This window comes from Oreochromis niloticus, linkage group LG23 (assembly GCF_001858045.2).
Source record: "Oreochromis niloticus isolate F11D_XX linkage group LG23, O_niloticus_UMD_NMBU, whole genome shotgun sequence".
NCBI lineage: Eukaryota > Metazoa > Chordata > Actinopteri > Cichliformes > Cichlidae > Oreochromis > Oreochromis niloticus.
The window spans coordinates 44,117,585-44,130,734 of record NC_031986.2 but is presented as its reverse complement, the minus strand read 5'-3'; the positions used below and the strand labels follow the sequence as shown (position 1 = coordinate 44,130,734).

The 13,150-nt window shown below is 42.0% G+C and overlaps 1 protein-coding gene across 2 annotated transcripts in view; it reads left to right on the top strand.

Annotated features, from left to right (window-relative positions):
• acbd6 (acyl-CoA binding domain containing 6) overlaps positions 1-13,150 on the top strand; it is a 31,213-nt gene that overhangs the window by 10,774 nt on the left and 7,289 nt on the right. The window contains exons 5-7 of one of the 2 annotated variants that reach the window (XM_025903163.1): positions 935-1,040; positions 3,889-3,978; positions 12,111-13,062. In XM_025903163.1, coding sequence (XP_025758948.1) covers positions 935-1,040; positions 3,889-3,978; positions 12,111-12,122 — 208 coding nt within the window. In that variant the 3' untranslated portion in view covers positions 12,123-13,062. Of the gene's footprint in view, positions 1-934; positions 1,041-3,888; positions 3,979-12,110; positions 13,063-13,150 lie in introns of those variants that run through there. The other variant, XM_005479146.4, reaches the window with a different exon arrangement.

Below are 13,150 nucleotides of genomic sequence, written 5' to 3'. Positions count from 1 at the left end.
TTTTTATTTATTTATTTTACAAAAAGCTCTATATATGTACCGGTCCATTTAATCGTGAAAGCACTGCAGCCACATTCTAAGGTAAACACCACCCTTATTCTTCATGGGGGGAAATGCCCCAAAATGCCGTGTGTGCGTGCGTGCGTGTGCTCGCTCTGGGACTTTTGAGGCCCAGTGCAGCAGAGCAAGCTGGCGTCGGAGACAGGAACTGGGGGATTTGCCTTGGGGATGACTGGCTGTGTGGGAGCGGTAAAGCGGCAGGTATGCAGGGTTTCCTGTCGAACAATAGAGCACTAAATTGAATTAATCTGAATGGCCACCATGGGCAGAGGAAAGGGAAGGCGTAAAGCTCTAAATGAGATTTTGCCCCTTCTCTCCCCCTCACCCAACATCTCTCCTCCACCACTGCACCCTCTTCTCTCCCAGCATGCACTCCTGTCCCCAATGCCAAGAGGTGATTAGAGACACAGAGAGATAATTAGAGGTGGGATGGCTCTCTGTGTGCATGTGTCATATGCCAGTGCTCCCGAGGGATCTGGGACGCGTGGCTGCTGCTTTTCTATGAGAGATGTTATCTGTTATTTCTGTTTGCTTCACTATGCTAGTTGCTACCATATGTGACAACATGTTGCTTGTGTGGTGTACCCGTACTTTCCATATTAAGCATTTTGAAGGACCACATGACGAGCTACACAAACTGCTAATGAAAAGATTCCCATATCATGACCAAAACATTGAATGGATTTTGGGTTGTGGTGCTAAAGAAAGGGGCAACATTTGTTTCCAGAAACCTGTTGAAAGTAGTTTGCTTAAACTGCTTTGTGAATGCACAACAAACCCTAACCTGCTGAAATCCCAGTTTAAGGAGAACCATATTAATAATCATAAATATTACTGTAACTGACCCTTGTTCATTTTCCCCCCATGTTCTCAGGGAAGAGGATAAGAACATCTTTGACTACTGCAGAGACAATAACATCGAATACATCACCAACGCCATCACCTCCCAGAATGTGGACGTCAATATAAGGGATGAAGAGGTATCTGCAAAGCTCAGTCACACTCCACTGGTTGCATGATTGACTTGACAAAGTGTTACTTGAATAGATTGCCATGACAGTACTGTAGTTTTCATACATAATGCAGGAGAACAGACCTATAGTAGCAAATTCAAATCAGAGTCAGGAAGAACTTCATTGTATGGCTAACGTGTCTGTGCTGAATCTGTAACAGCTGCAGGGCTCTGACCCCTTGTGTGGGAGGGGAAGGTAAAAACGATCAGACCCGTATCATGAAAAATACAGGTCACTGGGGGAACAGCTCATGCAGCTCACGCAGCCGTCGTTACATAATGGTTTCAGTGATCTGTGGCCACACGCAGGAATCGCTGCTCTGACTGAAATGCGTAAATTGTATGAGCGGCTATTAGCATCAGGAGGTGTTTTCTGGATTGACCCTGAACTCCATTCATCTGTCCTTGATTGGTTAGCAGCCAGGCCAAATGGCTCACTCCCAGCCTCTTTCATCACAGCCGCTATTCAGATAAACAGGCAGTCGGCTGGTGAGTTCACAGTCAAAGGCCAGATGGCTGAAGGACCTCAGTGACAATGCTTTGTGTCCCCAGCCATTGTTGGCCTCGTAGCTGTAATTCAGCTTGCTGGACAGGAGAGGGCAGTAGTGAAGTTTTCTATTGGCAAGAAGCGATTATTTGCATCTGTGGCTCAGAGACAGAAAGGCTGTCTTCCCAGCATTCACTGTTTGGGACAGTGATCAAATACCCACCTGTGTTACACATTTCTAGTAGTAACCAACAAACAAAAGCTCTGCCTTAGAGCTCAGACTCTAAGGCAGAGAAATTTAAAAATGCATCAGAATGTGTGAGGCGAGCTCATCCTGTCAGAAGATTTTGGGATGTGAACGTTCTCCCTTTCTGATAAAATTCAGTGAAAATCTATCACTAGATAGAAAAATGCCCCCCTCATTTTTATTTATGTAACGCGTTCAGATTATAATTGAACCAAACCAACTGACAACTATTTACACAGTTTGGATGATAAATGGTGATAACCCAAACAGATCACATGTAGTGTTTTTGCTTCAGTTCTGATCCATAATATCTGTACATGTAGATCAGACCACATTCAGAACTGTTTTGATTATATTTTTTTTAAAAAGCTCCATATTTAAAAGCATCATCTGTGAACTTATTACAGTCGTGTTTATATAAATCTGGTTTGTCTTTAAAAATCCAGCAGTATTCATCTAAATTAAAGTTGAGTCACTCTGAGTCAGCGTGTCAGGAATTGGAGAACTTTTTATGTGGCAACAGTGAACTGAGAATGTAATTCATAGTTGGATTTTCAGCACATTAAGTGGTGGTGTTACATTTGGAGATTAGTTGTAGTGTGAGCATGCTTCAGAGCATGTTTGAGCGTACAGCATATTTGTATTCTAGGAAACACTAAAGGCTCCTTCACAATCTCTGCAGCTGAATCTCAATATCTTATGTAGCTCGGTTGTGTTAGCTGCTGGGACGGTGGGGTAAATGTTTTGGATACTGTGGGTTTGTGTGCTCAAAGTGTTTATTGGGACTGAGTGTATAAAAGAGGATGAGATGGAGGACATAAGCAAATATATGCATGTTTTTTTGTCTCTTTTCTTCCTTTGCTAATGTCTTCAACTTTTTGCAGAGGTGCACTTGCAGTCTCCACACTGGTCAGGAAATTAACCCATTTTGATTACAACAAAGAAGTTTTCACTTTGACCTATCAGAGCAGAGTGCCAGCACAAACGTGGGTTACCTTCTTCAATAGCAGTATATTAGCCGTGATCAGAGGTACTGCTTTAAGGTTTCTGGGGAAAAAGAGTAATGAAATTTTTAATTTCACTATTTATTTTTTTATTTTTTTTTTTTGTTGATGGTAACTTTGACTTCAAACATTTTTGGCCACATTTTAATTTAAATATTAAAAATCTGATTATGACAGAACTTAAATATCCACAAATATCCAGTGCTGCCATGATGATCTGCAAAAATACTCTTATGGCGATTTCACATCCAGTTTGGAACAAATATTGTGTGCTGTTAAAGTCCTTCAGTTTCACAACATGGTTCTTGATTAAAAAAAGTGACAAACTGCATCTGAACTTGGAGTTCCACAGTTTGTCTAATGTCCCACTGGAACCTGCACACTTTGGTCTTCAGTGAAAATGTGGGCAACAGTCAGCAGAAGCACACCTGGGAGAGGGAGGCCAACTTATTGGTATTCCAGCCCAGCTTATAAGTATCCATTTTAACATGCAGCCATGGTGATCAATATAATTTAAGCAACAGAATTGGACTTGGAGAGTTAGCTTTACCTAATTGGCCTCGCTGAAAAATGAGGTTGTGTGGTTTTATTAGAGCAGGATCTTGGACCTAAGGAGAGGATGGTGCATGAGTGTGAGGGAGGGAGAGAGAGAAGGGAGGCTACTCATGTTTTGTGCACAGCATCGCATCAATCAACCTTTGCAGCATTCTGCAATTCGCCTTGAAGACTTTGGACTTTGCTTCAACCGCGTACAAGTTTGGCCTCATACAAACACTTGTATGCACAAAGTCCACGTCTCTATACGCAGCTCATTATGGACCGGTCCAAAGGCTCTGATTTTTGAATGGGCGTTCATAACATGTTTTAAAGCTTGATTGGCTAAATTCTTTTTCTTTGAGGTAGAGAAAGAAAAGAGGTGAGGAGGTGTCTTTGTATCAAGCCTGCTTGATTTGGTCTGACCAGACATGACACTGAGAGCATCACGCTACTTTAAACGCATCCTTGCCTTTGGAAGTTCGGTCATCCCTGCATGTGTTTGTGATGTTATAGTACACCCGTTATTTTTTTATTTTTGCAGGGCCGGGCTCTCCTGCACTGGGCCTGTGACAGAGGCCACAAGGAGATGGTGTCTTTATTACTACAGCACAAAGCAGACATCAACATTCAGGTGAGGAACACTTTTCCTTATTTTATATATTCTAAAGAAAGTGTTTTGATAGTAAAAATGTCCTTTAACCTCCTAAGACCCGAACTTCTTCATGGTATACATTTTTAATTTCTCTTTGCTATTTGGGCTGATTGGGGCCTGATGAATGTAAAAACAAAGAATTACCAGGTTTTGTTTTTTGTTTGTTTCTGAGAAAAATGAGAGCCACATATGAGGACACTCGCTTTAAATTTTGATAGAACAGTGGCAGTTTAACGTCCTCGTAGGTGGATATCAGGCCCTTGTAGAGCAAAATTGAGTATTTTGGTCTAAAACCCCAAAATGTGATGTCCACATATGTGGACGGCAGGTCCACATATGTGGACAAGGCTGCTCGTTTGTACATGGACAGGTAAACTAAAAGAAAATGGTGACATCTCCTGCATCACCACTCCCCTCTTTCTTTTTCTCTCCATGCTTTTCAGAAGGTCACCTTTAATTCACTTTGTGCCACAGACAAATCCCTCAGGGTTTTAGCCGACTGAGTTAGCTGGTAGCTAACCTAGTGTTTAGGCTCCCTGAGGTTTAGTAGCATCCAGGAGGCTTTAGCTTTGGTAAGCTGGCTCAGCTGCACATCGGAGAAATTACTCCTGTTCCCCTGCACGGCGGCATGACACAGTGCAGTGCAACAGCCCGCGCTGAGGTTTTAACTGTAAGGACGAATCAATTGGAAGTAATCAGGCAAATTGTTTTACGTTGCACAACCCACATAATCAGGACATTTCACAAATGACTTTCTCTTTTGTGGTCATGCGTGGCTCTTTTGTTTCGAATGCTCGCAGGGAGGTGGTAGATTTGTGTCAAATGGCTCATAAAAGACTTAACAGCAGGATAACTGCAAAACACTTCACTGATGATTTACTGCATATCAGGATAATGACAGCAGGAGAGGATTGATGTATAGATGGAAGCTTGTCCTTTTTGTTTTTTGTAAATGTAACTCATTTACAGTCATGTATCGATCTTTAAAATAATACATCTAAGTGAGAAGACGCTTCAGCAGTCAAAATGGGGAAACCTCAGTCTCTGCCCAGGTCGTGATATTGGATAATGGATCGGCTAAATTTGGGCACACTGAATTTATTTCATGTTTTGTTTACTTATTTCCTTCTTCCTCCTGAATCAAACAGAATGAAGATGGCATTAGTGAATGACTCAAACTGATCACATTCAGTCTTTCAAATCTTTTTTGTGGAAACATGGGTATAGAAACAAACACACATTTCAGAGTCAGGATTTTTGTATCTCTGCACAATCGCAAACTCTCCTGAATTCATGTATTCAGGCCACCGGGAATGTTCCACCTGCTCGTCTCTCAGGTACTGCAGCACGGCCGACAGTCTGTGCAGGAGGCTGAATATTAAGAAACTGGACCTCAGTGTCAGAGCTGCTGGAAGCAAATTTATGAGGTGGCAAAGAGGTGGCTCAGAGAAAAATATAGTCGGCTAAATCATGCCACTCTGTTGCAATGCCAAATTATCTCACTTTGTAAAGCTTACAGAACAATATGCCTCCCATTAGAACATGCTGGAACGTCCTTTTGTTGGTTGGTCGTGGGGTTCACTCAGGAGTGGAGAAAGTAAGGGAATTATTTTTGTTGCACTGAGGTAATATGAAAAATGTAACGGGTAGTTTTAATGGTTCATATTTGTTTTGTTTTGGGGGTTTTTAATACAAAGGAAATGTGAGAGGTTGTTCACGAGGGGAAACGGAGGCATGTTTGGGTTGTTTGTAGCCTATTAGTGCGCCCAGTAATCTCTCTCGACCTCTACCAACTGCCGAGCAACCAGTAAATAAAGATCAAACATGATTTATGCTTAATTTGTTGATTAAAAAAGGGGAGGGGGGCTTGGAGTTAAAAACAAAAGTATTATCATTTGCTTGGCAGAAGAGGGAAAATCGTTTGAAATTAATCAACTGATTGTTTTAGTGAATTGTTCCCAAACCCTGGTAACCTGCATTAAGGGCTCGTTTGATAGTTAATCCAGGATCAAGGCAGGGAAGGGACCACAATAGGTAGCTGTCTGTGTTTGAATACACGGATCTGCCAACTGTAGATCAGGCTCTGGGTATGGTGCAGTAAAACCTGCTGCTCCTCCACTGCAGCGCTGCTCCCTCGACTAATACACCCAGAGCAAGTGGGGCAAGCAAGACAAATGCATTTTAATAGGAGAAATTAAGACTTTAATATAAATACCACCTTAGTATTTATATTAAAGTATTTAGCAAGTTGCAGTTTAGGACTTTCATTACATCCCAACACTGGGAGAAATTGATCCAAACAGGAGAAAATTCATTGTAAATTTGTTTAACGTCCTAAGACCCGAACTCTTTCATGGCATGCATTTTTAATTTCTCTTTGCATTTGGGCTGATTGGGACCTGATGAATGTAAAAACAAAGAATTACATGTGGGGTTTTTTTTTTTTTGGGGGGGGGGTGTTTTTGTTGTTGTTTTTAACCTGATTTTTGTTTCGGAGAAAAATGAGAGCCATATGAGGACATTCGCTTTAAATTTCGATAGAACAGTGGCAGTAGAACCTCCTCGTAAGTGGATATCAGGCCCTTGTAGAGAAAAATTTAGTATTTTGGTGTAGACAACCCAAAATGTGATGTCCACATGTGGACGCCAGGTCCTAGGAGGTTAAATATAATTAGTATTACAAATACCTGAATTATGCTTTGATAAAAACTGGAATCATTTTTTGGCAACTACTTAAAGAACATATTACCAATCTGGAAAGCTAGTGCCGAGTCTTTGTGGATTAGTTGTTCAGAGACGTCCTGCCCGGTGCATTGGTCTCTAAATGTAAGATAAATAAAAAGCAAACGGTAGCCATGAGTTCTGGGATTGCAGTTCTCTCTTTTGGTCAACCAAAGTCTGCTCAAAGGAGATTAGTCAAAGAACTCTGTCTATACGTGAATACCAGCAAGTCTCCATAGTCAAAAATCTTGTCCGTTGCTAAAATATTTTATTTCATTTGCAGATTTGATTATATGCCAACTGATTTGACTTTCTTGCTCCATGGAAAGGAAAAATGGTCCTACGTGATCTTGGTTGTAAAATTGATACTTGCCAGTTGTAGCTGTTAAAATAGTCTTTCTTTTGACGACATTCATAACGCACTTTGCTAAATAAAAGGCAGCTAGCAAAGTTCTTTTACGGCTGCTGCGTATGAATACACGTTTAAACACAAACGCACAAGTTTTGTCAAAATAAATCTTCAGAGGGAAACGCATTCTGAGCACAGGCTGGTTTACCATTTCAGTCAGCCCGCCTTGTTGTCTGTATTTTAAAAAGTTCAACAGAAATCATCACTAACCATTCACTCTGTTTTACCACAACACTGTTCTCTCAATATTACCTCATTGATTCAGTTTGGTTCCTTCAGTTTTCACCTGGAAAAAAATAAATCAAAGCAAGACAAGTTTCAGATATTCAGTTACATTGTTCCCAATCAAGACTTTTGATATTTTTCTTTTTGTTCACCTTGAAGCTTAGGAGTATGTCCCACACGGCCCCACGTGGTCATTCGCTGTCCAGATGCTGTAATCTCAAACCCCCGGCTAAGCCTCATTGCCCACACACAGACAACTTTTGCTTTTCAGGTGGAAATCCCAAACACTTTAATCTTTGGGTTGCTACGGAAACACATTTATAAAAAGGGTATACTCAGTAGTGGAGGAGTTAAGAAGGTACGGCTTAGGTCCAGACTAGCAGGAATGGTCGGGGTAGACTTTCACAATGTCGGCCTTAGACTGGGATTACTAAGAGCGTAGGTGACAGAGGGAGGATTAGTTTAACAAAGAGGACAGACAGGTGACATGCAGGTGAACCCAACAGGCTCTCAATGCGCAACATGAAGTGAGCATTAAGGGTAGGTGATGGGAGGAAAAATGCAGCCAAAGTTTTAAGCACCACGGCCGCGTCTCGCATTCTTTCACTTGCTTTTTGCCTGTCCCTCTGCCTCTCTTTTCCCCTCTCCTCATCACTCTCCCCTCCCACCCAGCCAATGCCACCATCCCCTTCACTCCATCCCTCTCTGCCTCCGCCTCTACTTTATATTAAAACAACATGATCCATGAGGCAGCGAGGGCGACTCACAGCACCGCTAATTCTAATTAAACCAGCGTGGTAGCGTGGCCACGGCAGGGCCCAAGCACTCCCAGTCTATCAGTCTATCAGATAGAAATTCATAACTTAATTGAGGTCAGAGCCTTGAGCCAGCAGAACAAAAGTCTTCAGCCAGGACCAGCGAGATCAATAGTAATAAATATCTGACTGGGTGGCCTACAATTGGTGGTTGGAGTGCACACAAGTCGCATACACACAGCCTGCACGTGGGACCTGCAGATGTCTTGTGTGAGAGAAGTTTGGCCTTTGAGATGTTTTACTTTATTTACCTTTTTTTAAACGTTTTTATTCCAAGAACTGGGCAGAGCACGCCACTTGTGTAAAACTGGAAAGGGCACACTGTGGCTTCAAGTCTGTATAGCTGATTTGTAATGACACGGTCTCTCCAAGGATGCATTGATTTGATATTGTAGTGAGTGGAGTGGGTGGACTTAAACTGAGGTGGATGTTGATTTATTCATTGAGGCCAAACAGTGAATTTGTCTCCATGGGACACCTCGACTTTGCTGAATGTCTGCATAGATCAGGAAAGAACTTTAAATAATCTTTGAAGATTTTCCACATTAGCACTTTGTGCATTTGTTCTAATCTAAAGCTATTAGCATGTAGACATTAGCTTATAGAATATGTTGGCTTCTCATCTTAAACCATTCATTCACCAGCAAAGAGGTGCATGCTACACTACTCATTTCCTGTCAGTTCATAAATGCCCCAACTGGAAAAACCAAATGTTAGTTATGTCATGCATTTTTGTTAAACCAGTGTAATCTAACTAATCCACACACCCAGCTTTAATAAGCCTGCAGTCAGACCTCAACTTGCTTTTAACTACATCTTGTAGTTGTGATTGATTGTGTACTATACACAATCAATCTTGTCTTAACATACAGGTGAAGGGCCCTGATACATAGCCTGTAGCCAAATATTCACTCATGCTTCAGAGATCCTAAGTTATGACAGTAACCTAAAGATTTGTCAAAAATTCAAGACGTTCTAACTCAAATCAAAAATTATAATGCAAGGGAAATGTGTCAGTTATTTATTTATACACACACACACACTGCCAAATGTTGGCACTGCGTTGGAGTAAATCCACAGGTTGAAGGCTTCAAAACTAGTTGCAACTGATGTGTTCATTACCAGATTATTCCAGTTATTTCTTTTCTCCCCTGTACCTCCCAAAACGTACTGCATTTATCACTCATCTTTTAGTGTTCATAATTTTTCCTTCATAAATTCTCTAACATAATTTTCCAAAGCCGTCCACTTGCCTGGATTTGAGTCTCTGCCCGGTCCCTGATCTAAACCGTTTTGAATTTAAAGAGAGAATGCATTTTACAAAACCTGCAAAGTCTTACTTTTGAGGAGGCGGACCCAAGAAAATTGGCCTTAGCGACAAAGATCTACAAAATCCAGGAAACGGTCATTTTGCTTCTTGGTTTAATAATCCAGACTTGCTGTGGATGCACTGCATGTTTAATTAATTTAAAAATATAAAAGGTCAAAATGGAGCATAAATAAAAATTACAGTGCTTACTGAGAAGTGCATGACTGCCTTTTTTCACAATAGAAATATTTTTGGTTTGTGCCAATTCCCTGCTTCACAAATCAAGTGGCACATCTGAAAAACATTTCATTTTAATCAAACCGAACAATCTGTGCACATTTTTCACTAAAGCACATTAAACCTGTATCAATATTAAATCTCCCACTGAATTAGCAAAAACATAAACCTCCTCGTGGATCTGGTGCAGCTCTACAGTAGCTGAGCGTTTTGCAGTGAAGCAGCACAGTCTTCTCATCGGTGTCCTCTGCTGTGGTGTCGGCTGCTCGTGTGATCAAAGTGGCAAATGCGCTCACACACACCATGGCGGGCTGATTGAAATTCTATGGTGGAGGTATTATTACACGTTTGTGTCCCTCCCCTTTCCCAGCACTGCCGCCTATAACTAATGGCTCAGTCAGCCCAGTCATAACAAATATCCAGCAATATTTGTCATAATTGTGTGTGCGCGCATGTGCATGCGTTTCTGTGCATATAATTCGATCCTCCAGAATGTATAGGATAATTAAGAAAATGCACCAAGGTGGGAAAGGTAAGGAGGGAAAAATCAATGGAATGAAAATGGATAACACAATAAGGTGAAGGCAGAAGGTGGGCAGAGTAAACAACGATGTGAGATGGACACTAGTGAGGTCTGATAATGTGATGCAACACTGACCTGACCTCAGGGTTTGCCATACTGCCAATATTTGTCTTTCACATTACTGAGTGTATTGGGCTGTTTTTGGCAAAGTCGCAGTTCAGTCAGCATGATTGCTCGATGGCATTACTATACAGTATTTCCAATGTAGCAGAACTTCCAAGTATTTGCATTGCTGGATAAGACAAAATGGAAATGCTTAGGTTTTTTATTACTATACAAGAGCCAATGGGCCATGAAGGGTAGTAAGGAAAAGGCAAGAAGGTAGATTTAAGACAGAATGAGAGTAAATCTGCTTGTTCGTGGGTTTGGGTTGCAGCACGATGATGGTATGTTTAGAATGGATGCACTGAACTTGACCCTTAATGGGACACCAGCACCCAGGTTTATCAGATCTGCTAAAGACTTCCACTTTTGCCATGGTTCTCGGCTGGAAAAGGGTGGGTTGCCCAACTCCAGGTCAGGGACAAGTTGTTGCCCCAAGGGGGGGAGTTAAAATATCTCGGGATCTTTTTTTCACAAATCTGATGGGGCAGACTGGGGCTGCATCTGCAATATGGGCGTTGTACTGGTCAGCTGTAGTGAAGAAAGCTGAGTGTAAAAGCAGAGCTGTTGACTTTACTGGTCTGTCTACATCCCCACACTCGCCTGTGGCCTCTGTCTTAGAGAGAGGGCGGAGAGTCTGAGTAGGGTGACTAGTTGGCGAGGTGTTCCAGGCACATAACACAGGGAGGAGGACTCAAGGTAAACCCGGGACACACTCTGAGATTAAATCTCTCGGCTGTCCTGGGAACGCCTCTGTGTTTTCCCCCTCCCAAATGAGCTGGGGGAGGTGGCTGGGGAAAGGAAGGTCTGGGCTGCTTAGGCTGCTGCCCCACAACCTGACCCTGGATGAATGGATGCATTACTGCAGGTTTGGTTTTGTTTTTTTTGTTTTTTGCCTATAGACCTGATTATGAAGATATAAAGACGACTTGAAGATGTTACTCAAGTGTTGTCTTTTTGTGCATAAAGTCATTTAAATCCACGATGATGTCCTTTTACCATAATTAACTAAACTCGTACATGTTAGCCATTTTCAAGCCAGCCTGAATCGGAGCACGTCTCTGTAAAGGATACACACAGGGGATCGTTTCCACGTCACACAGCACTTGTCATCTTAGCAGTCACGCAGTAAGCTGCTGTTATAGGATACATATTTAGTACTTGCTGCACATTAGCCGGACTCGATGAAATAAAAGCTGTTGCAGTGCGCTGTTAAAAAGGGCCTATCAGACACCGATACAGTTATGAATCTATAATATGAGCACTCAGAAAAGAGCCAGCTACTTGACAGTAATGGTCCAGCCTAAAGAGCCATTCCAGCAGGTAACGGTCCTCTTTGCCATCATCAGCTGTTGTTTCTTTCTTATTGGCCACTCACTGGGCCTTGCCTACACTCAACTATTTGATTTCCATCGTTCTTAACCGTCCACATAAATTGTCAGGAGCATTAAAGCTGTCCTCGACTGTTGCAGACAGAGGGGGAGAGGAGAGTGAGAGAGTGGTAGCTGGATAGAGACAGCGAGGGGAGGGGATGGGGTGAGGAGAGAGAATAAACAAAGTAAGTGTTTTGCCTTCCATCAGTCTCCTGCAGTACTCAGCTTTATGAGTCCCTCACTCCAAATGCCTCAGCCAGAGCCCCCACTGCTTGCCCATTGATTTTCATATTACACTCTTTTATGTATTTATTTATTTCATATATTTCTTTTTAAACATCATCGATGAGCCGCAGGAGGGCCTCTGGCGATGTTAATTCTCAGCCTCAACCCCATCTTCCTTCTCTGATGGCTTTAATGGAGGCTAAGGTGTCCCATGGGAACAAGCAAGCTTTGCGACATAAGAGGGGCGAGACGTGTGGAGGGGAAGACGTGGATGAAGAGATGGAGATTTAGTGAAAAGACTTTTTGCCTTTCTCTGTAGCAGAGAGGAAGGAAAATGACTGTTAAAGTTCTTTAACGTGGAAACTGCACATAGATCTGCAGACACACTGTAACCCTCTTTAACTCATTTAATATCAACAGTCACTTTTTTATGTCTTTAGGCTTAGCTGCTTGGTGTGATAGCAGATATAGGAGTGACAGAGATGGGGAAAACCCAGGAAGCTGAAGGACACTCGCAGAAGGTGTGAAGGGCAGGGAGTTTGGTGTTGGGGCTAATTTGACCGTGGGCGGCAGTGCTCACACACTGAATGGCAAGGTTACCTCTCTCAGCTCAGAGAGGAGACCCAGATTCAATTAAGGCTGGGCCCGGTCTGCAGATCCTTTTAACTGGGGGCCTTCCCAGTGCACATGTCAGGATAAACGTCCACAGAAGCATCAGCAGCAAACAAAGGCAGCCACACAGCTGTGTGACGTCTTCAGTTTCACTTAATTTATGGATATTTTAATGTAAGATAAAGACACCAAAACATTTAAGGGATCCAGTGATGCTCATATTTATATTGCTTTAAAGCATGTTTTAGTTTTTAGTTTCTGCTGTTCGTCTGTTTTTGTCGCTCATTATTCGTCACAAATCTGTTAAATTTCATTTGGATGGAACATGAACTGGTCATAAATCAAAGTATAAATATCAGCATACATATATTTAGCCTTTAATCTGCGTAACTTTGTACTGCATTTTTTGCTTTTCCATCATGTTTTTGGAGCAGTCTACTTATCAGAGGTTTTGCACGTCAATCCCTTTATTGTGTAAAGAATCAGTGTCTTTGAATAGATTTGGCTTGAAGGGTAGAAGCGATACACAGTGCCCAGGAC